This window comes from Manduca sexta, chromosome 25 (assembly GCF_014839805.1).
Source record: "Manduca sexta isolate Smith_Timp_Sample1 chromosome 25, JHU_Msex_v1.0, whole genome shotgun sequence".
In the NCBI taxonomy this organism is placed as follows: Eukaryota; Metazoa; Arthropoda; class Insecta; order Lepidoptera; family Sphingidae; genus Manduca; species Manduca sexta.
The window spans coordinates 13,208,742-13,230,138 of NC_051139.1; the positions used below are offsets into that span (position 1 = coordinate 13,208,742).

Below are 21,397 nucleotides of genomic sequence, written 5' to 3' on the forward strand. Positions count from 1 at the left end.
CATTCGACACAATCATGGCGACCTACTAAAATGCTTGTTCATGGTGGAAGGACCCAGGATTTACAAGAAACAGGGAGCACGTGCTTAGGCAAACTACTTCAAATCTTGATGGTGCGGTAAAGAAAAGAGTTGGCAAACCTATGGATTCAAGATGTGATATAATGGAGCATCCAAATATAATATCAAATAAATAGATAAAGTATTAACTTGACGTAACGGTCGTCAAAGATTCCCTTACTGCATATTCACCAAACGATGTTAGAACGAACATCATTTGAAAGGATCGTCATGGCAAAATTTGGCACGACATATGAACTTTTGAGCCCGCGTGAAAATATGAATAGCGACTATTTATTTCCTTGACGTTAAAATGCCTTCTTAGTTCATTATTTTATCTCCCGCTTTGCTATGGAGGGAAATAGACAATTAATATTTCCAACTCCTCCCTATCTTTCTATTTGATTAATTTTGTTACGGGATAGTAACGAATTAGTCTTCCCTGAGACTCGCAGATCTTCACTGCTCGGTGTCATGAAATGCATGCCACTGTTGATCCTGGCTTACAGGACTTGTAGTGGTGGGTATGAGGACGGAAAGGCCTTATTAATTTCTGAAAATATAGAGAAAAACTGCACTGGTGCAGCACCGGAAAAAAGCAAAGTTTCGAAGAAAATGGGAACGCACGACAGGTTCAACTTCATCGAATACACGCATAACGAGTCAATTAAAGTCACAGAATAAAATACAGCATGTATTTTTTTCTAGGATCGATTTTTTTTCAACTAAAGTCTTTTTTTTTGCGCAGGGGTTTGATGAAAGAGCAGTTTCATGTCAAAATTTATGGCTACCATTTGGCTAACACGCGGTAGGACACAACTAATGGCTGCGGTCAATCGTTATCGAAATCTATTTTGTGGCAACGAATAGCTTTTAAAATGGCGAGTGTTTTTTCCTTTTTGTTGGGAGTATTATAACTTAAAGTATCTATATTCTGTAACTTAGAAAACAAATAACCTGAAACACATTAAAAATCACACCCATTTTTAAAATATCTTTAAATTTCCATTTGACTTCTACGCTAGAATCGTGTATAGGAAAATGTTGAAGTTTAATTCTATTCAACTTTTAGTTATTTTTGATTTTTATGTAGTGCAAACAACGCTCAGCTGCAATCGACTCGTGGCCCAAAAACACTACACAATCATGAATCAAGAAACTGACATTTGTTCGGCAACTTATGTGTAGTGTAGTAATCAAGATAATAGTGTCGTTATAATGCCCTATACTTTGAAATATTTGTATTCGTAATATCTCAATTAGACTGACTATTCTCCCATCCATATTCTCTTCATTTACTCATTTGTTTCGGTAGTCTCATATCTATCATGTCTGTAAATCATCTCAGCATTTCTGTTTCAATTATACCCTTTACCTCATATTCTCGATTCCTTTTTCACTGTAAAACGCTCCTATATCCTAAATTTAGGGAAATTTGAAACAATATAATAAATAGTAACAGCAGATGCAAATTTAGGACAAATAACCGCTACTTGAGTAAAGAGGTCAAAGAATTGGATCATTGTCCTTGGCATTGAAATATATTTCCATTTATGTAACACCATGTAAAGCGTTAACTAGAGAATTAAATCTCATAATGATTCTTATGTTCATTATCTGAAAGCAGTTCAAATAATATGTTGACGTAAGATAAGAAAGAGATGTAAATGAAACTCTTCCTATAGTGAGTTTTACAGTTTACTCGTTGCGAGCGATCAGTATGAGCGTCAAGGAAAATGTAACCGTGAATCAAAAGAAATACAAACTAGTGCCTCCAGATGGAGGGTTTGGATATCTCATAATAGTATCAAGCATCCTTCATTATGTAAGTTTTAACTAAAATTTATTGTGAAGTGTCAGTTATAGATTCCATGTATCAGTGTACATCTATATGCACGCTATTACATTATATACATAGGTTTGTAATGTATAGTTTGCAGAAAACGTAACAATAATCATCTACAAAAGGTTTTGTAAAACAGTTAAATTATTTTAGACTGTAATATCAAAAGTTACAGGCATCGATTTACACTGTCAAACAAAAGCATACTATAGGTCCTATAATATGCTTCGCCATATTTTGTCTAAAGTAGTATTATCTATAATATAGGTAATATAACTTTATATCAGATATCGCAATACTAATGCATAATAATTAACGTTACCAATCTACCACCTATTATGCTTCATACAAGAAACCAATTTCCTTGGGTAATTCATGTATTTAACACATAATGAAAAACCCATGGAAAAAGCCGATAGACTAATTTATCCCCAGTAATGGGAGACCAAAATATATTATTAGTAAAGGTACATTTGGCGCAAAAATTTATAATAAAAATCATTAACGTCTAGGACAAGATTTTTAAAAATTCATTTTGTTATATCCAGTTGGGTGTTCTGATAAATGTTAGAAGTTCGTACCAAAAAAAATGGTCATGCCCAATTTTGTTTCATTTTATGTAATACAGAAATTAGCAGTGCATTCAAATTCAAAAGTTCCAAACTTAAGCGCCAATAATGAATCAGTCAGTTACGAATTTAATTATAATATTATGTAAAAAGAGTATACATAAGACAATACGAAATAAGTTGAAAACAGTTGTTTTTATGGATGGAATTACAATGTTGCTAAATGAAAGTTCAGCATCGTTGATTAACATACCTAGACATAGATAGACAAGCTTAGGTAATTAGTTGTTAGGTTACCTAAGTTAGAACCTCTATTCTCCTTACCGGCGAGGATCGCGACGCGTTCTTGCTATTCTTTTGGTTAAAATTATATACTTACTTTTTAACTTCCCTTTCCTACCAGCCGGAGCTGCCTTCTTTGACTAAAATATCTGCCAAAAGATACGTGTCTGATACTAAACTAGGTCCAACTTGCAACTGGCTCGAAGGACTATTTTCAACCGTATGCTCGTTGGAAACTTATGGACTTGAATTACAGTGTTTTAACAAAATTTTAGTTACATCCAAAATTGTAGAGAACAGTTGTGGATTGTTTATTGCTTCATTTTATTATAACACTACTAAATATTCCCCTTAAACTAATAGAAATAATGTTTAGAAGCGAGTTATTTTTGCCCTGTGCTCTTTCCATTAAACTTATTCCCAATATAAATAGTTATATAAGTGACTTAATTGTTGAAATAGTTATGTATACTCATGTATCTTGCCTTATCATACATATATTTGCCTACGTGATAAATAAAGCATTTAATTTTTTATTTATTTTAGATATAAAAAAAAAATATTTTCTTTCCAGAGTTCCATTGCATCATTTGTAGGATGTTTCGGGTTGATATACAACGACTTCATGAAAGAAATCGGTATAACTTCTACAAGAGTCAATCTACTCTTAGGAATAACCGCTTTGTGTATAGCCGCAGGAGGTAATTAGCATCGTTCATAGCCAAATGTCGAGTTCATCGCATCATTCCTTGACATTTCCGTGTTGTTTAAAGTCTTTTGGAAAAGCTACCGCAGTGACCAACGATACTAAACGATTGGTCACTGCAGTAACTGGCTTATAAAAATATATTTTTTCACCAAGATGCAATGTTTCGGCTTCGAATTATAATTAATGTCAGATGACTAGCTAATTAAATATTTTCAAATCAGGATTTCAAAACCTTTCAAAATATAAATGACAAAAAAAAAACTTTATTCGGATTAGTCCATTTTGAGATAGATCGAAAAAACGATTATTGAAAATGGCGATAAATGGGTCATTATGTAAATTATTGCTTTTAATTTCCTTTATAATTGATTAATCATATTACTTTCAGCGTTCTTTACGAATTCATTTCTAAAAATAATGTCTAAGCGTAAATTAGCCCTTGTAGCTGCCATAACATTCGATTTGGGAACATTGGGAACGGTATTTGCGAAATCTGAGGGCTGGTTCTTTTTTTACCAAGCAATAGTGCAGGTAAGAACATTTAAATGTTTAGCATCTTACTAAACGAGTTGGTTGGGTCAAGATTTTCTTCATGATATTCATTGAAAGAGTTTTTTTTTGAGGACGGCAAAATGACCCTACTGGTGGTAAGTGGAGTCTGATGGTACGGTCCAAAAGAAAGTCGACTGACTAGAGATGATTACTCCTCGACAGTCGACACAATTATGCTGGTCTGTTTGAACCGGATATATTTAGGCTGATCCTGGAACGCGACACATTTATGTGGGCTACTATAGATGGTTTTAACACCTTTATAAAGGTGGTCGCTATATGGGCGGATATATGTCCTACCACCAACAGTTGAACTCTCTCGGAGTAAAGGTCTTTAAAATGGCATATTTTATTTATACCTTCATTTCAGGGTCTGGGATCAGGATTTTTCTACAGCCTCGTACCTACTATCCTGAACGACTACTTTGTAACGAAACGATTATTTGCGTTTAGCTTCGTACAAACCATTACAGGTGAGTAAATTTTATTAAAGTATGTTACATTAAAAACATTATTATAAAAAAAACATTGCTATTATACTAGTTTTTGTTATTCATTGGTCTAATTATAATAGCTTAATTTGATCAGAAACTAAATATTTTTTCTATTCGTTAACAGGATTTCTTCATTATTTTATATTATTAAATTGTTTAATTTTTTCAGCCATATGTGCAATGATAGCCCCGATGTTTGTGAAGTGGAGTCTAGATACATACGGATATCGTGGAACCTTACTCTTTATAGCTGGCTTGAGTATTCACAATATTATAGCAGCGGTTCTAATGCAACCATTGGAATGGCATATGAAGAGAGTTGAAATTGTTGATCAAAATGGTGACAATTTTCTGTACATAATCAAACTAGCGACCAATCTCTGCCACACCTCAGTAGTAATGTCCGGATATTTTTTTTCCAGGATAAAATACCTTCTATCCTTGTATTGCTTATCCTTCCTTCCCTGGGCCTCAAACTATCTGCATACCAAATTTTATCGAAATTCGTTCGGTAGTTTTTAGTTTATGGCATTAAGATAGACTGACACGGGAGGGACTTTGCGTTATAATACGTAAGAATATGGAAAGTAGATAGTTATGGAGAATAAAAAGAACATATGAATAACAATTTAATTATAGATATTTTCTTTGAGAGCATCATTGTAGAAAAAAAATTGCTAATTGAAGTGCTCTTTTCAGAAATGCAAATACTACTGTTAGAGGAAAAGAAAGAACGGAAAGAAAAAGAAGCTAATGCCGAAGTGCCTACAGTTAAATTGACAGACGTTGAATGTCCCACAGCAGCTGTATCAGACAATGAAAAACTATATGACTTTACAACACCACCGAAGAAGAAATCATGTTTGAGGTAGGAATGTGAGTTTCTTCGTGGCAGAACTATTTTGTAGTAGAATATTCTAAATCATCTAACTATGGTAGTATGACTACAGTACACGTCGCTGATGCGATTAATTACAAACATCAAATTTTAACGACATCGGGTTACGAGTCGCAGCTTTTAGGACATTTTAGGAGGGCAGCTTTATATTATATTCAAACAATAGTCCCAGTTATCAAGTACACCTTCGTCGTTTGACGCAATTGCGTTATTACTTTTCGTGTAATCAAATGAATGAAGCCCTATTTTAACTTCTAAATAAATGCCACTTGTCACATGTGTAATATAACCCGACCAAATACAAATCAGACTTTAATCTAGGCTACCAAATAAATGGCAATACAACAGAGAACTATCTACATCAGCTGTAACGATAACAGTCACTTAAAACCTGTGAAACAGGCACCCACAATATCTTACTATATATAAGTAGCATAGACAAAATTAGCAAACTCCAAAAAGGAATGATTTGATAAGTATATAGGTTTTTATTTGTGTGGATATGGTTGATAGCAACTTTGCTGTTACATTTAGTGCGGTCTCTGAGATTGACGGTAACTCAACTCTTAAAGGTTGGCAACGAACCAATAATACTTCCATAATTGTTGGTCATTTGGCGTGATAATTTATTCTTAGGTGACTTATTTGCTCTTTTCTCTTTCATGTTGTAAACAACAAAATTGTTGTGTATAAGGGTTGGAAAAACCAAGAAGAATATTTTCATGTCAATTTAATTAAAAATCTAAACAGATTTTATTTAACCTTTCAATAGTCTGTAAATCTCTAGGGGAAGCCCATGTTCAGCTATGCATATCCTGTGGCTAGTGATCATGATGAGCTTTTATCTCGTAACTTTACCAGCACATCGACTGTACAAAATTTACTAACAACGTTTTTCATAAATCAAAGGAAATAGGTTCGGTTAAAAAATAAAACGTGAAAGCCAAAACTCAGCCAAGAAATAAGCTCCCTGTGAATAGAGTTATTTTGTCTGTCCTTGACCATTTTGAAGATATTTTTGTGATTGGATGTGCGGAGTATATTCGTAGCTACATTCGCAGTGCAATCAGTGAGCGTCGATTTTGTTCCGAGCCAATTTCGTTCTCTAGTCCCCTTTGTCGCAAAGATTTGTGGAGTTACTTAGAGTCTTTTTCAATCTAACATGCAGTTAACAAAGTGCTCTCTAATTCTATTAATAAAATTTTGGTAAAGGTTTAAGATAAATATGACAATTTGGATAAAAGTGGTTTAAATGTCTATTGATTAAAACCTTTGTTATGTTACATACATACATAACATCACGCATTTTATCCCCGAAGGGGTATGCAGAGGCGCAACTAGGGCACCCACTTTTCGCCAAGTATGTTCCGTCCCATGATGTGATAGGGGGCGAGCCTATCGCCATATCGGGCACAAATTCCAGACTCCGGGCTGATACTGAGCAGAAAAACCCAAATATCACTTTGCCCGACCCGGGATTCGAACCCAGGACCTCAGAGCGCTATTGTACCGGACATGCAATACAACTACGCCACCGAGGCAGTCTTTGTTATGTTATTATTGTGAATTAAAATAATATTTAATATTTTAAATATTATCATCAATGTCCTTTAAAAATACCCAAGGTTTTATCAAGTCCGTGTAAAATATATAAAAGGAAGTAATAGTCCGTGTAAAATATATAAAAGTAGTAATATGTGTACCTGCCAGAATTTGGCGACTATTTTTTTATTTGAACATAAATATTAAAACTCAATAGAATTTCGATTTTCAAATTAAAAAAAAACTTAAATAATAATCTGACGTTTGGTTTAATAGTGTGGGTTTATGGACCACTAATTAACACCAGATAACTTGCACAAACTGAGAAAATTTATCCCTCGAAAATTTTTATTGGTTATAATTTATTAACATGAAAATCCATTTTGTCATTTCAGGAGAGTGATAGAGAGTATAATTGATTTGTCTGTGACTAAACAACTGCTGTTGTCGTGTGTGAGTTATGGGCCAGCCTTGTGCGGCTATGCCGATGGTGGGTACTCGCTCATTCTGCCTCAAGCACTCTACGCCAAGGAATGGGATCAAGTGAGTTGTCATAATACAAAAGTATTTATATCCAGCACCCATAAAAGAAGGTTCACAATTCGAATACGTGTATTTTTTGTACCATATCAAAAATGGAATGCCTATTTAGGGCTTGAGAGAAAATAAACTGTTTTGTACCTTACAGTTTTGGTATAGCAAATTATATGATTATCATTAATTACAATTGCTCTTTGGTTTTCTTATACTTTAAGAAGTAACTGACAATTACTAATCTGTACAATATCTATATGTATATCTATATTGTCTGTAGAAAGGCTTATTGACTTAGCGACTTTTTTTTTCGAAATTTTTAACTAGGTTAGGGTTTGTTTAAGTATTACGTAACGCAATTTTTGAAGATTTTTGACACCTTCTCCCCCATGTAACGCACAGTAACGTTTTCTTGTACGCCCCCAATCAAAAACAATGTTGCTTACATTAAATAAAAGAAAAACAATATTATAAAATATAAGAGTAACACCTTCTCAAGTTACAACAGGCACTAATTATGATAAAAAAAAAATCTAAATAATAAAAATAATATAATAATAATAATAAAAATGTTTATTGTAACACTTCCGAAATTTACAAAGTCTTGGAACCTTGGCATCCGAACTAGGGTATCCTGTGTCTCAGATGCCGAGATTTTACAGAACAAGGTGCCACTCATGAAGAGCTACATGTTACAGCTAATATATTGATCCATTAATCAATTGAAAAAAAACAAAAAATGAATAAATAATAATAAATAAGAAGAATACAAAATACACTTAAATTTAAAAAACACATGATAATAGCATAAAATAATAATTGAGTTATGTTTCACATGGCTGTTCATTGTCTAATAGATATATGTATGTATTACCTAGTTTATTGCTAATGTGTGTGAATGTGTGGGTGTACTTGTGTTGGTGTGTGTGTGTGTTTGTGTGTGGGGTGTCATGATTTGTGTGTAAGCGTTATAATGAGATTTTCTAACTGGTCGTAATCGTAATTTCCTAGCCAGTCAATAAAAATCTTTTTTGCTCTATAGTTACTCAGTTTTGTAATATTTTTGGTCTTAAATATTATATTGTATAGTTTTGGAGCTAGGTAATTAAAATGCTTTTTGGCTAACGAATGTCGCACACGTGGTATTGGCCAACTTTGTATTCTTTTGTTTACTGGTACTGGTAAATTGGGAACTATGGTTTGGTGATACACATACACGTTTGGTGATATAAATGAAACACATACATACTAATCGCAATTAAAACAGTAAACAAATATAAGTAATAATATTCAAATAGTTAAGATTCAAAACAAATATATAAATTCTAAATCTGAAAATAAAATATTTGTAAGTAATAAATTCTTCCAGAGTATAAACGGATCTACGGGTAGAAAGTACTTATATAATTAATTTTTCTGTTACAATAATTACAAAAAAACTATATTGTTTGCTATAGCCGTATAAAATGTATACCGAGAATTCTCCTTATCCGTAACATTTTTAACTCCAAAACCGCCTTCAAATGCACGCACAAGTCACGAGCAATATTAAAGCATTCAAATATTAATGATGTCTCATAAATATCATAGTATATGATCAGATGTAAGTAATATGTACATTTTTTGCTTTCGTTAATTTAATACTGTTTCGTATTTTGCGATAAAAAGTTAAACAAGTTTTTGAAAATTCTACTAATAATAATATTAAAAAATCTAAAATTAATGTACCAGAGGACAGGTTTACGCAATATGTTTTTAAGTTCGTCCTGTTCTTGAAACTCTTGACAAATCTAATCGATAAAATCATGATAAAGCCGCGTGAAGTTTTACATGGTTGCAAATATTTACATCATAGGTAAATGATTGTGTTGTACAAGCTTTAATTCCTTGTAAGATTTATTCCTACACTATATTTTACCTGGATGAGAGGATTAAATTGGTTTAATTGCGTTTTTACTTCTAAGAAACATCCTAAGCTTTTCAATAACTTTAAAAAAATAATAAAGAATTAAGTCGCGTCTACTTTAAAAATCTTATTTCTTACTCATATTATAAATGTGAAATTTTATGAAAATGTTTGTTAGAAGTATACTCAAAAATAGCTCCACGAATTTGTATGTACTTTGCCACACGCATAGACCATGTCCTTGGTTAACACATAGGCTACTTTTAAGTAACTTTATATAACTCGTTACTTTGTATATAAAGTTTCCAATCTTCTTTTTAATAGATGGCGCTAGCGTCGTTCAGATAGAATTACATATCGGACATCAGTACACGGGTTTTGTCATTTTGTTGCGGAAATTCTTTTTACGCGGGCATTTAGTAGGTAATAATATGAAGTTTCGTACATCGACCTGTTTAAATTTAAATATAGAGGCAATGTTTTTTTCAATGTGTACAAAAAGTGGTGAAACTAACAAGCATGTAATAGCCGGAGATTAATTTACTTGTTTTCGAATATAATCTTTTTTACATAGATTAGTATAATTTAATACTATAATAATATTTTTTGCATGATTATAAACTATGTATGCAATTGAAAAATGTATGATATGGTTTCCAAATTTCATCGCAGCGACGTTCAGATCGTTTACAATTTAGATTTACTTATTTGGAAAACTTCACACTATTAATTAAACCAAGAATATTAGCAACGTAGGTGTTAAAAGTCAATAACAAGTTCTTAGTTATTTAATTTAATTAATATTATTCTGGAACAAGTTCATAGTTATCCATCAAATAAATTATTACCTGACTGAATATATAAGTGACATAAATATATTTGTTGTCTTTTATCATACGAGTAACTGTTCTCTATTGGTCGAAAATCTAGCTCTTGAACATTAAGATTTCTTATCTTTATGCGAATGAAGTAAACGATTTTTCGGAATTTATCCCGGTTGTTATATAATAATTTTCTCTCGACGATTCGAAGAATTTGCAGCCTTCATGATCCCCCCTGACTCCCGTATTATTTTGTAAACATTGTCTTATCCATTCATCACGATCTGCCTATAAAATTTATAATTGTTCCAGTACAACGTCGCTCTGGCGCTCTCTTTCGTCGCGTTTGGTGACTTGGTTACAAGGTTTTTACTCATATTCACCAGTAAATGTTTGCTCAAGCTTGGAAGTCAGGAGGTGTACGTTATTGGGATTGCCGTAGCTTTCCTGTCCAGATTTGGTGAGTGCCTTTTAATGGATTCATCATCATCATCTTCAGCCGCAGGATGTCCACTGCTGAACATGGGCCACCCCCAAAGATTTCTAGATTGACCTATTGGAAGCGGCGCGCATCCAGCGACCTTTTGCGACTTTTAATAGGTTATTTGTCCACCTCGAGGATAGACATCCAATTGATTAAAATAATTTATTTTTTATTTATTAGCGTAGTAATATTGTACATATTACATACAGAGTTATCTATATTGATACTATTAAGAGGAAAGTTAGTGAGTTTGTTTGTAGGTTTGCAGGGGGTAATCTATTTACTGTATTCTTTGTGAATTATCGCTTAATTTAACGGTGAAGGAAAACATGGTGAAAGCTGCAGACCTGAGAAGTTCTGTAAAGGACTTTCGGGCGTGTGAAGTCTATCAATCTGCACTAGTCCAGCGTGGTGAACTAAGGTCAAATACCCCAGTATAAGAGGAGGCCCGTGCCCAGCAGTGGGACACTATGCAGGACTGATATTAAAATTGAAATAAAATAAAATAACAGTGAACTACGGCGCCGATTTAAACTAAACACAACAAGGGTAGTACTCTGCTATGTACAGAAGTAAACAATGCTAACCAAACCTATAATTGCTTTTCTTCAGCAATGATGTGGACCCAAAACAAAATCCTCATTTTAATCTGCTTAAGTCTAACTGGAGCTGCTCACTGTATCATATGCGTGCTGATACCCATGGTGGTGTCTGACGTTGTCAGTCCAGAGAAATTCACGTCAGCTATGGGCGTAGTGATGATGTTAACTGGAGTTACTTTTATAATTCTGGGACCAGCCATTGGTAAGTATTCTGAGAATTACAGATTAAGACACGAATGTATAGAATTAATAGGGAATTAAAGTTTAAAATTGCAATTTTATAAAGCTTTTGCTCGCGGCTTCGCCCGTGTGAAGGAGTTTTCCGGGATAAAAGTCCCGCTATATGTTTTTCCGGGAGAGAAAGTAGCCTATAACCTTCCCAGGGTCTTAAACCATCTCCATACCAAATTTCATAAAAATACGTTCTGTACATTTTGAGAAAATCAATAATATACTTACATACAGGCAGAAATAGCGACTCGGTTTTATAATATGTATAGATATATCGAGATAATACAATTAGTACGTAATTTACATTAATTAATTAGTTGGAGTGTGAACTGCAGAGTGGGATCGCTGTATAAACATATTTTATGTTAGATACATCTTTAACGGCGCATGAGTGTATTGACACTGCAATTAGACACCAAATTAACATTTTCAAGTAATATAGATTTGTGAATGACATTAAAAGATTTCAGTGACATAATGAAACATTTTTTTGTATCCCACTTACTTGTTACTAGCTTCCGCCCGCAGCTTCGCCCGCGTGGATTTCAGACTTCAAAAATGGAGCCGGTCGCGAACGTTCGAGAATGTGCGTTTTACGAAGCTACTCGCTAGGTGATTCGCTAGCCTCTAGGTGCCAAGCAAGCCGCCTGCCTGTGCGTTCGCGACCTTATATATATACAAAAATAATCCTTATAGCATGATTCAGTATTCACGCATGATGGCTTATTATTAGCGTATTTCATGTATAACTTTGGTGTTTCTATACCGATTTCAATGATTCTTTTTTATGTAATATTTAATCATGTTAACTTTTTTAATTAGGGATGACTGAGAGTGTTATAAACGTAAGAGTAGACAAATATAATGAGAAAGCTTCGAACTGCTAAGCTATCGGGAGTTACACGTGTTATTGTGAGTCAACCATAAAAGATAGACATATGCTGTCGTGGGATATTTTTTAGATAATTTTAAGGAGAACATTTCCGTCATACTTGATTTCTGTGTAGCTTTAACCATTAAGGTTGCACACGCGACGGAAGCTTAAAAAATGGAGTAACTTCTCCCGTTTTCCCAACATTTCCCTTCACTGCTCTGCTCCTATTAATTGTAGCGTGATGAAAAGTATACTATAACCAGCACAGGAGTATGACAAATAATTGTACCAAGTTTCGTTAAAATCTGTCGAGTAGTTTTTGTTTCTATAACGGTTATACAGACAGACAGACAGACAAAAATTTTACTAATTGCATTTTTGGCATCAGTATCGATCCCTAATCACCCCCTGATAGTTATTTTGGAAATATATTTCAAGTACAGAATTGACCTCTCTACAGATTTATTATAAGTATAGAAGATAGATAGATTTAATGTTATGTTCGGATAAAAGTAGTAGAAATGTTTTCAAAATTTCGACCCGTGGTTACAATATAGTAGTCATAAGAACATTCGTTTAATTTATGTGGCTTCATTTTATCTATTGTACAGTCAGCAACAGAAGTCGTTGAACATAATTTGTTTTCAATATTTCCTAATCATTATCATTTACCATAAGTTGCTGATTAATTTAAAAACAAAACAACTTGTCATAATTGAACTACAAAAGTAGCTGAACGCTGTCAAACCATTAACTGCTAAACATTACTAGCGACAATTTTTATGTTCTGTAATAAATACAAATGTGGCTAAAATTAGCAAATTCTTTGTTTTATATGCAAGCTTTTTTTCTATTCGTTAAATTGAACCCATCAAGCTTCAAGACACCAATATCGCGAAGCGCAGCGCACCGCGTTTTTACTATCAAAACATTGTCGAATAAATACAACAGTCCAGGATGTTAATTAAATTGTTATTTTATAACATACTAGCTTTGGCTCGCTACTCTGCCCGCGTGAAAAAGTTTTTCAAAGATAAAAGTCGTGCTTTATATTTACCCTGGATAGAAACTAGCGTATAGGGCTTAAGAGTAATGTAGCTTCCCATTAGTGAAATATTTTCAAAATCGGTTAAGTAGTTCCTGAGTTTAGCGTATTCAAACAAACAAACCCTTTAGGTTTATATCTATCTATACTATTATATAAAGCTGAAGAGTTTGTTTGTTTGTTTGTTTGAACGCGCTAATCTCAGGAACTACCGGTCCAAATTGAAAAATTATTTTTGTGTTGGATAGCCCTATGTTCGTGGAGTGCTATAGGCTATATATCATCACGCTATACCCAATAGGAGCGCAGCAGTAATGGATAATCTCAGGAACTACCGGTTCGAACTAAAAAAATCATTTTGTATTGGATAGCCCTTTGTTCGTGAAGTGCTATAGGCTATATATCATCACGCTATAACCAATAGGAGCAGAGCAGTAATGGCTAAGCTCAGAAACTAGGAGTTTGAACTGAATAATTCTTTTTGTGTTGGATAGCCCTTTATTCCTGAAATGCTATAGGCTATATATATCATCACGCTATGCCCAATAGGAGCGGAGCAGTAACCGCTAATCTCAGGAACTACCGGTTCGAACTGAAAAAATATTTTTGTGTTGGATAGCCCTTTGTTCCTGGAGTGCTATAGGCTATATATCATCACGCTATACCCAGTAGGAGCGGAGCAGTAATGGCTATTCTTAGGAACTACCGGTCCAAACTGAAAAATTCTTTTTGCGTTGGATAGCCCTTTGTTCGTGGAGTGCTATAGGCTATATATCATCACGCTATACCCAATGGGAGCGGAGCAGTAATGGCTAATCTCAGGAACTACCGGTCCAAACTGAAAAATTATTTTTGCATTGAATAGCCCTATGTTCGTGGAGTGCTATAGGCTATATATCATCACGCGATACCCAATAGGAGCGGAGCAGTAATGGCTAATCTCAGGAACTACCGGTCCAAACTGAAAAAATCTTTTTGCATTGAATAGCCCTTTGTTCGTGGAGTGCTATAGGCTATATATCATCACGCGATACCCAATAGGAGCGGAGCAGTAATGGCTAATCTCAGGAACTACCGGTCCAAACTGAAAAAATCTTTTTGCATTGAATAGCCCTTTGTTCGTGGAGTGCTATAGGCTATATATCATCACGCTATACCCAATAGGAGCGGAGCAGTAATGGCTAATCTCAGGAACTACCGGTCCAAACTGAAAAAATCTTTTTGCATTGAATAGCCCTTTGTTCGTGGAGTGCTATAGGCTATATATCATCACGCGATACCCAATAGGAGCGGAGCAGTAATGGATAATCTCAGGAACTACCGGTCCAAACTGAAAAATTCTTTTTGTGTTGAATAGCCCTTTGTTTGTAGAGTGCTCTAAGTTAGATATCATCACGCTATGACTAATAGGAGCGGAGCAGTAATGGCTAAACTCAGGAACTACCAGTTTGAACTGAAAAAATCGTTTTGAGTTGGATAGCCCTGTATTTGTGGAGTGCTATAGGCTATATATCATCACGCTATGACCAATAGGAGCGGAGCAGTAATGAAACATGTTGCAAAAACGGGGAAAAAATATTCGTTTTGACAGCTTCCGTTGCGTGCGCTGCGTAAACCGTTAAAGTTATGCAACAATGATGTATGACGGGATTGTTCCTCTTAAAAATTTCTAAAAAATATATTATAAAACAAAGGCCCCCGCTGCATCTGTCTGCCTGAACGTGTTACACTCAAAAACTACCCAACCTATTAAGATGAAATTTGGTATGGAGACAGTTTGAGATCCTGGGAAGAACATAGGCTCCCGGGAAACTACTACTTTTATAACGGAAAACTTTAGCCTGAAAAACTTTAAAACGCGGGCGGAGTCGCGGGCAAAAGCTAGTACTATTATATAAAGCTGAAGAGTTTGTTTGTTTGAACGCGCTAATCTCAGGAACTATCGGTCCAAACTGAAAAATTATTTTTGCGTTGGATAGCCCTTTGTTCGTGGAGTGCTATAGGCTATATATCATCACGCTATACCCAATAGGAGCGGAGCAGTAATGGCCAATCTCAGGAAATACCGGCCCAAACTGAAAAAATCTTTTTGCGTTGGATAGCCCTTTGTTCGTGGAGTGCTATAGGCTATATATCATCACGCTATACCCAATAGGAGCGGAGCAGTAATGGCTATTCTCAGGAACTACCGGCCCAAACTGAAAAAATCTTTTTGCGTTGGATAGCCCTTTGTTCGTGGAGTGCTATAGGCTATATATCATCACGCTATACCCAATAGGAGTGGAGCAGTAAAAGCTAATCTCAGGAACTACCGGTCCAAATTGAAAAAATATTTTTGCGTTGGATAGCCCTTTGTTTGTGGAGTGCTCTTAATTATATATCATCACGCTATGACCAATAGGAGCGGAGCAGTAATGAAACATGTTGCAAAAACGGGGACAATTTATTAGTTTTGAGAGCGTCCGTTGCGTGCGCTGCGTAAACGGTTAAAGTTATGCAACAATGATGTATGACAGGATTGTTCCTCTTAAAAAGTTCTAACAAATATATTATAAAACAAAGTCCCCCGCTGCATCCGTCTGCCTAAACGTGTTAAACTCAAAAACTACCCAACGTATTAAGATAAAATTTGGTATGGAGACAGTTTGAGACCCTGGGAAGAACATAGGCTCCCGGGAAACTACTACTTTTATAACGGAAAACTTTAGCCTGAAAAACTTTATAACGCGGGCGGAGCCGCGGGCAAAAGCTAGTAATAGTATATATTGAAGTTAATAACCAGAATTATAAATTTTTAAGTATGGACAAATCATCTAATATATTAGAAAGTAATATTATAGCATTAATAGGAATAGGTTAATTACATTTTAAACATCCTATTTTATAGAGCACTGGCCGGTTTAAAAAACAAATGTGTAAATTCAAAATTATTCTGACAGGAGATTCTCCTCGAAGGTAATGATTAAAGCTCGAAGGTTTCAACGTAAACGTCAGTTTATTTTTAATATTTTTAATGGTGTACGAGCTTTTGCCCGCGGCTCCACCCGCGATATAAAGTTTTTCGGGCTAAAGTTTTCCCTTATAAAAGTCACGCTATATATTTTCCCGTAAGCCTATGTTCTTCCCAGGGTCTCAAACTGTCCCCATACCAAATTTCATCTTAATACGTTGGGTAGTTTTTGAGTTTAACACGTTCAGGCAGACAGATGCAGCAGGGGACTTTGTTTTATTATATATTTATGTAGAACTTTTTAAGAGGAACAATCCCGTCATACATCATTGTTGCATAACTTTAACCGTTTAAGCAGCGCACGCAACAGAAGCTCTCAAAACTAATAAATTTTGCCCGTTTTGCAACATGTTTCATTACTGCTCCGCTCCTATTGGTCATAGCGTAATGATATATAGCCTATAGCACTCCACTAACAAAGGGTTATCCAACACCAAAATATTTTTTCAGTCTGAACCGGTAGTTCCTGAGATTAGCGCGGTCAAACAAACAAACAAACTCTTCAGCTTTATATAATAAATAGTATAGAAGTATAGATTCAATAATGAGATTCATCAATTAATGTATTGTCAAGTTATAAAATGTTTAGCGACTTTTGTAACATTGAAGTGATAACCTTAATCTGTTCTTTTCTTTGGCAAGTGATTTATGGTCTGTTTTAATGTTCAGGTGTTATGTAAATTAGTATTTGTTCATCGACTTTTGTTGCTGACCGTACCAACATGCTTTATCAGTCATACTTCTTGTTTTCTTATTTTGGTAGTCCTGTACTCTTTAAGTGATCAGATATGACATAAAGTAAAAGAAGTCTTTGGTCGGCTTATTCTGACAAAGCCTCAAATTATTTTTATATTTATATAATTATTATTTTTATAAGTTTATACGCTTTAGCTTTTTACAATTTTATAACTTAATAAATTTCTTGTTTAATGTACTTTTTATCACATCCATTATTTTTGTTGCTGCTACTTTTATTTATATCGCGCGCTAAAAACGCAAGAGGCCCCGCAAATGGTGCAACTTTTTGTTGCCACAAACGGTTACATTAAAGATGACTCAACTTTGTTATTAAGTTAAAAGAATACATACATAATGAACTAAAAATAAGGATAGAAAAAAATACAATATCAGCTGAGAAATTTTTAAGTTGCGAGTTGCCTAATTTTCCACACAATTTTGACACTATTTCGGAGATTCGGCTGTCAATAAATATACTAGAACTTTTATTTGATGGTTGCAATGACTAAAGTTACGTTTCCGACTGCATTGGACGTCAACAGTAACTAAAAGTAACGAAATTTGCGCTTCCTCTTATATTATATATGTATATCAACAATACTTTTATATGGAACGCGGCTGCACATTGTGAAAATAAAAATCAATTCCGAAGACAACTTTAACGTGACGATTAAATAACAATCTTGTTTTATAAGAATCTAATAATATGCAAATATAAAGAAAACAAAAAAATAATAAGAGGTTTTATTACTCATTAGTAATACCTAGTATAATCTTTTTACTGCTTTAGGTTGTTATACAAATACTTTTGTGACAAATTAAGATTGTTTAATACTCTGCTTAATATAACCTATCACTGGCGAAGCGTCCATGTAAACCGAATCCTACGGGCTTCCCTTAAGGGTACTTTACCTTTGTCTTAGTTTTTGTTTTCCGTTAAATTACCCGAGATATGTTAACTAAGGCATTATTTTTTACCTCGGGTCAGCTTATTAAAACACTATGTACCTAACTAATAATAAATGTAATTATAAAAAAATATTTCTATGAAAACACACAGAATTACCTCTTTAAAAAATAATAATGGATATCCATCTTAAATTGTAACATAATAATGCGTGTATTTCATGTAGTTAGTTTGGTAATTCTTCCTTTAACTTATCCACCTTAAAATGTACAGTATTTTATTAATAAAATATCTCATAGGTGCCTACTATTTTTGCAGTAATAACGAAATTCATAACTAAATCACAAAAAATGAACTTTGCTATATTTTTTTTTCCAGGCGCCATCCGAGATTTGACCAACAGCTATGCCGTAGCGAACTACATCTTCATGTCATGCTACGCAATCATTGTTTTGTTTTGGTCCATTGAACTGGTCTACAAAAAGAACAAACATAAAAGGGTGCAGCGAGAAATCGCTCTTAAAACTCTACGGGCGAATAAAAAATGAATTTATTTCTTTGTTTCTATTTTAATTGTAGTTTAAACTATTTCAATTTTTTCTTTATTGAATTGCTGGATTGAATTTCGGATACTTATTTTACATGAGATTATCAGAACTGCTTATAGTTTACTTAACGTATATAGGAAAAAATATAATCGTCGCCAAGTCATTGATATCTAACCGATGACCTATTTAAAATGCGAAGCTGATTAGATGCATTCCCTTGTACTTATGAATTAATTTACTTAAAAAAATACAAACACCGAAACTTAAGTGTGCCTGTAATTTTATAATTTATAAACAAAGTGGAATTTTTTCAAACAAACATATTGACCAATAAACTCAGTGAGTGAAAAGGTTAACGACATTCTTAGATCGTATTGATAATTCGACCAGTTACGCAAATTCACGATTGAGTATAACCAAGTGTAAAAGCGGCGCGAGAATAACAAAAACTTTTATGCATAATATATTATTTTTTAATAAGGACACGGCGAAGTGATTCCATAGACTATCAATTTCGGTATGCCTCATAATATAGAACCAGCTCTATGTCCCAAAGAATGTTACTAGCAGCCCTACCAATCTGATTTTAAAGTATTGTTGCAACTTTTATGCCAGTGACATTGCTTTAATTATCAGAACGGATTGACACCATGTGTTTTATGCCGTAGTCCATAATAAGTAAAATTGCTCGTCCAGAAGTCATTGAATGTTACAAATTTAATGGAATTTGTAACATTCCTGATTCTATTACTAATCATTGATACTTGAAATATCTGATAAAATACTTATTTATACTCTCTAAAATGATTAAATGAACATTCCCATTCATAATTATAATAAAGTTCTCGAAAGGTTGCTACGCACTAAACTCGCTATTTCAATGCTTCTGTGACCGCAGTCTTATAATCTAAGCGTGTCTATGAAACACTTACGAAGTAAATAGCTAACCGGAAGTTTTCATCACATCATTAAGATATAGACGATAATAAATCATAAATCGTAGGTCAAGATTATTAAAAATCTTATTAATCATCTTTGTATTCATTAAAACTTGGAGTTGAATCCTTGCTGGACCTGCTTTAGTAGAGCAACATTTTCTAGCTTGAAATAGTGCATAATAAGTAAATAAATTACATATTATCAGTATTTAAATTTTGTTGGTCCATACTTGCATTTTTTTTTCTTCACTAAAACAAACACAAAACTTTACTTACATAAGATGACGACAAATAAATGTTTTTTTTTTAAATTAATATGTATACACTTGATCAGAAGCTTGGAATTTATTCAACGAGTTTCGTAGCCGATTGTACCTATTACGGCTTATTGCAGGCCTAGTACTTCCGTACAGAGAGTGATGATTATTTTTTGTATTATGAATCACTTATAAGATGAGCGGCGTCGATCCGTCTAATGAAGTGTTTATTGACTGTCGTAATTACCTTTAATGGATGGACAATTATGACGTCATATCACAAGTAACATTGCTTGGAGATGTGTCGTAGGCATATTCTATAACAAGTCATGTTATTATTTGCCTTGTCCGTTTACAAAATGTCTGAGATACTGGCTTACTCCTACCGCTGCTTCTGCGAAGCGTCTTGCTTGCCCAACTCGCACTATTTTCTCAGTTCGTATCTAGTCTCATCTTATATTAATATTTTTATAACATTTCCGACGAGGTGTTTCCCGTGGCTTTGTATGCGTGGAAAGCATTTCCCGCAAAAATGCCTAAACATTTTAGAAATTCCAAGAGCCATAGGTAAAAATCGCCATCTATTTAAATATATATATAATAATATATATATAATAATATTCCTTGAGGGCAAATATCCGGAATAAAAAATGGCATTTGACTACCTACTAGTGCCGAAGAGTTTACCAAAAAGGACAGACATATATAGGTATAATATACATAAAAGCCTTCAGCAAATCATTCTAATAATAATTAGATTTTACATAAATGACGATAGGGAAGCCGGTAGGATCCAAGTTATGCAGAGTCTTCGTCACTGCCACGTCCTTTTACATAATAACAAATTACGCAATATCTCAGCGACATATAAAAATGATAAAGGAATTAATTGTGTTAAAAATCATGCTGGCCAATTAAAACAACGGAATGAAATATGGCCTGGGTAGTGTTTTAACATTTTATTGACAGTGTTATTAGTAAATACTAATTTATAGTTATGCAATAGGATTGGGTCGTAAATCGTAAGAGCAGCCATGCCTTCTAATTTCGCCGGGTTTATATCAATCTAAAAAGAGAGGGGATGGTAATATTCGGAAAGGATATTTCAGGGTTAAAATTCTCCAAGCTCATTCTTGTATCCTATGCGGATGATAAGAGGTGTAAATAGACGACCCAATACATCTGATTTTGCGTACCTATAATAAACTTAATATAAATTTAGTTAAAATGTAAGGAGGTTTTTATACATTTAAAAATATAATTGCATATTATGATGCGTGAGTACCAAACTAAAAATTTTGAGATTTTCCGATCGAAGAAGTCGACAATTGACGAAAAGCGGGAGCCCTGGTTGCGCCTCTGCCTACCCCTCCAGGAATAATGGCGTGATGTGTGTAAATTATAATATAACTTGACTTCGTAAGTATTTCATTAAATTTATGTTTTTTTTTTTACTATTATTATTTTGTATATATTATGTATCTATATTTTTTTTCTTTGCAAATGATTCGACAATGTGCTATATATTTGACGTTATAACTATAGTATTTTTTTTT

At 33.9% G+C, this 21,397-nt stretch overlaps 2 protein-coding genes across 4 annotated transcripts in view; one reads left to right on the forward strand and one right to left on the reverse strand.

Annotated features, from left to right (window-relative positions):
- LOC115448648 (solute carrier family 12 member 6) overlaps window positions 1-21,397 on the reverse strand; it is a 601,928-nt gene that overhangs the window by 361,545 nt on the left and 218,986 nt on the right. The gene's annotated exons all lie outside the window — the stretch shown is intronic.
- Window positions 1,734-18,671, forward strand: LOC115449891 (monocarboxylate transporter 6). The gene is made up of 10 exons (XM_030177781.2): window positions 1,734-1,882; window positions 3,326-3,452; window positions 3,849-3,991; window positions 4,383-4,485; window positions 4,676-4,846; window positions 5,206-5,374; window positions 7,342-7,489; window positions 10,520-10,667; window positions 11,304-11,495; window positions 18,477-18,671. The coding sequence occupies exons 1-10, from the start codon at window positions 1,778-1,780 to the stop codon at window positions 18,644-18,646; spliced, it is 1,476 nt and encodes a 491-aa protein (XP_030033641.2). The 5' UTR covers window positions 1,734-1,777; the 3' UTR covers window positions 18,647-18,671.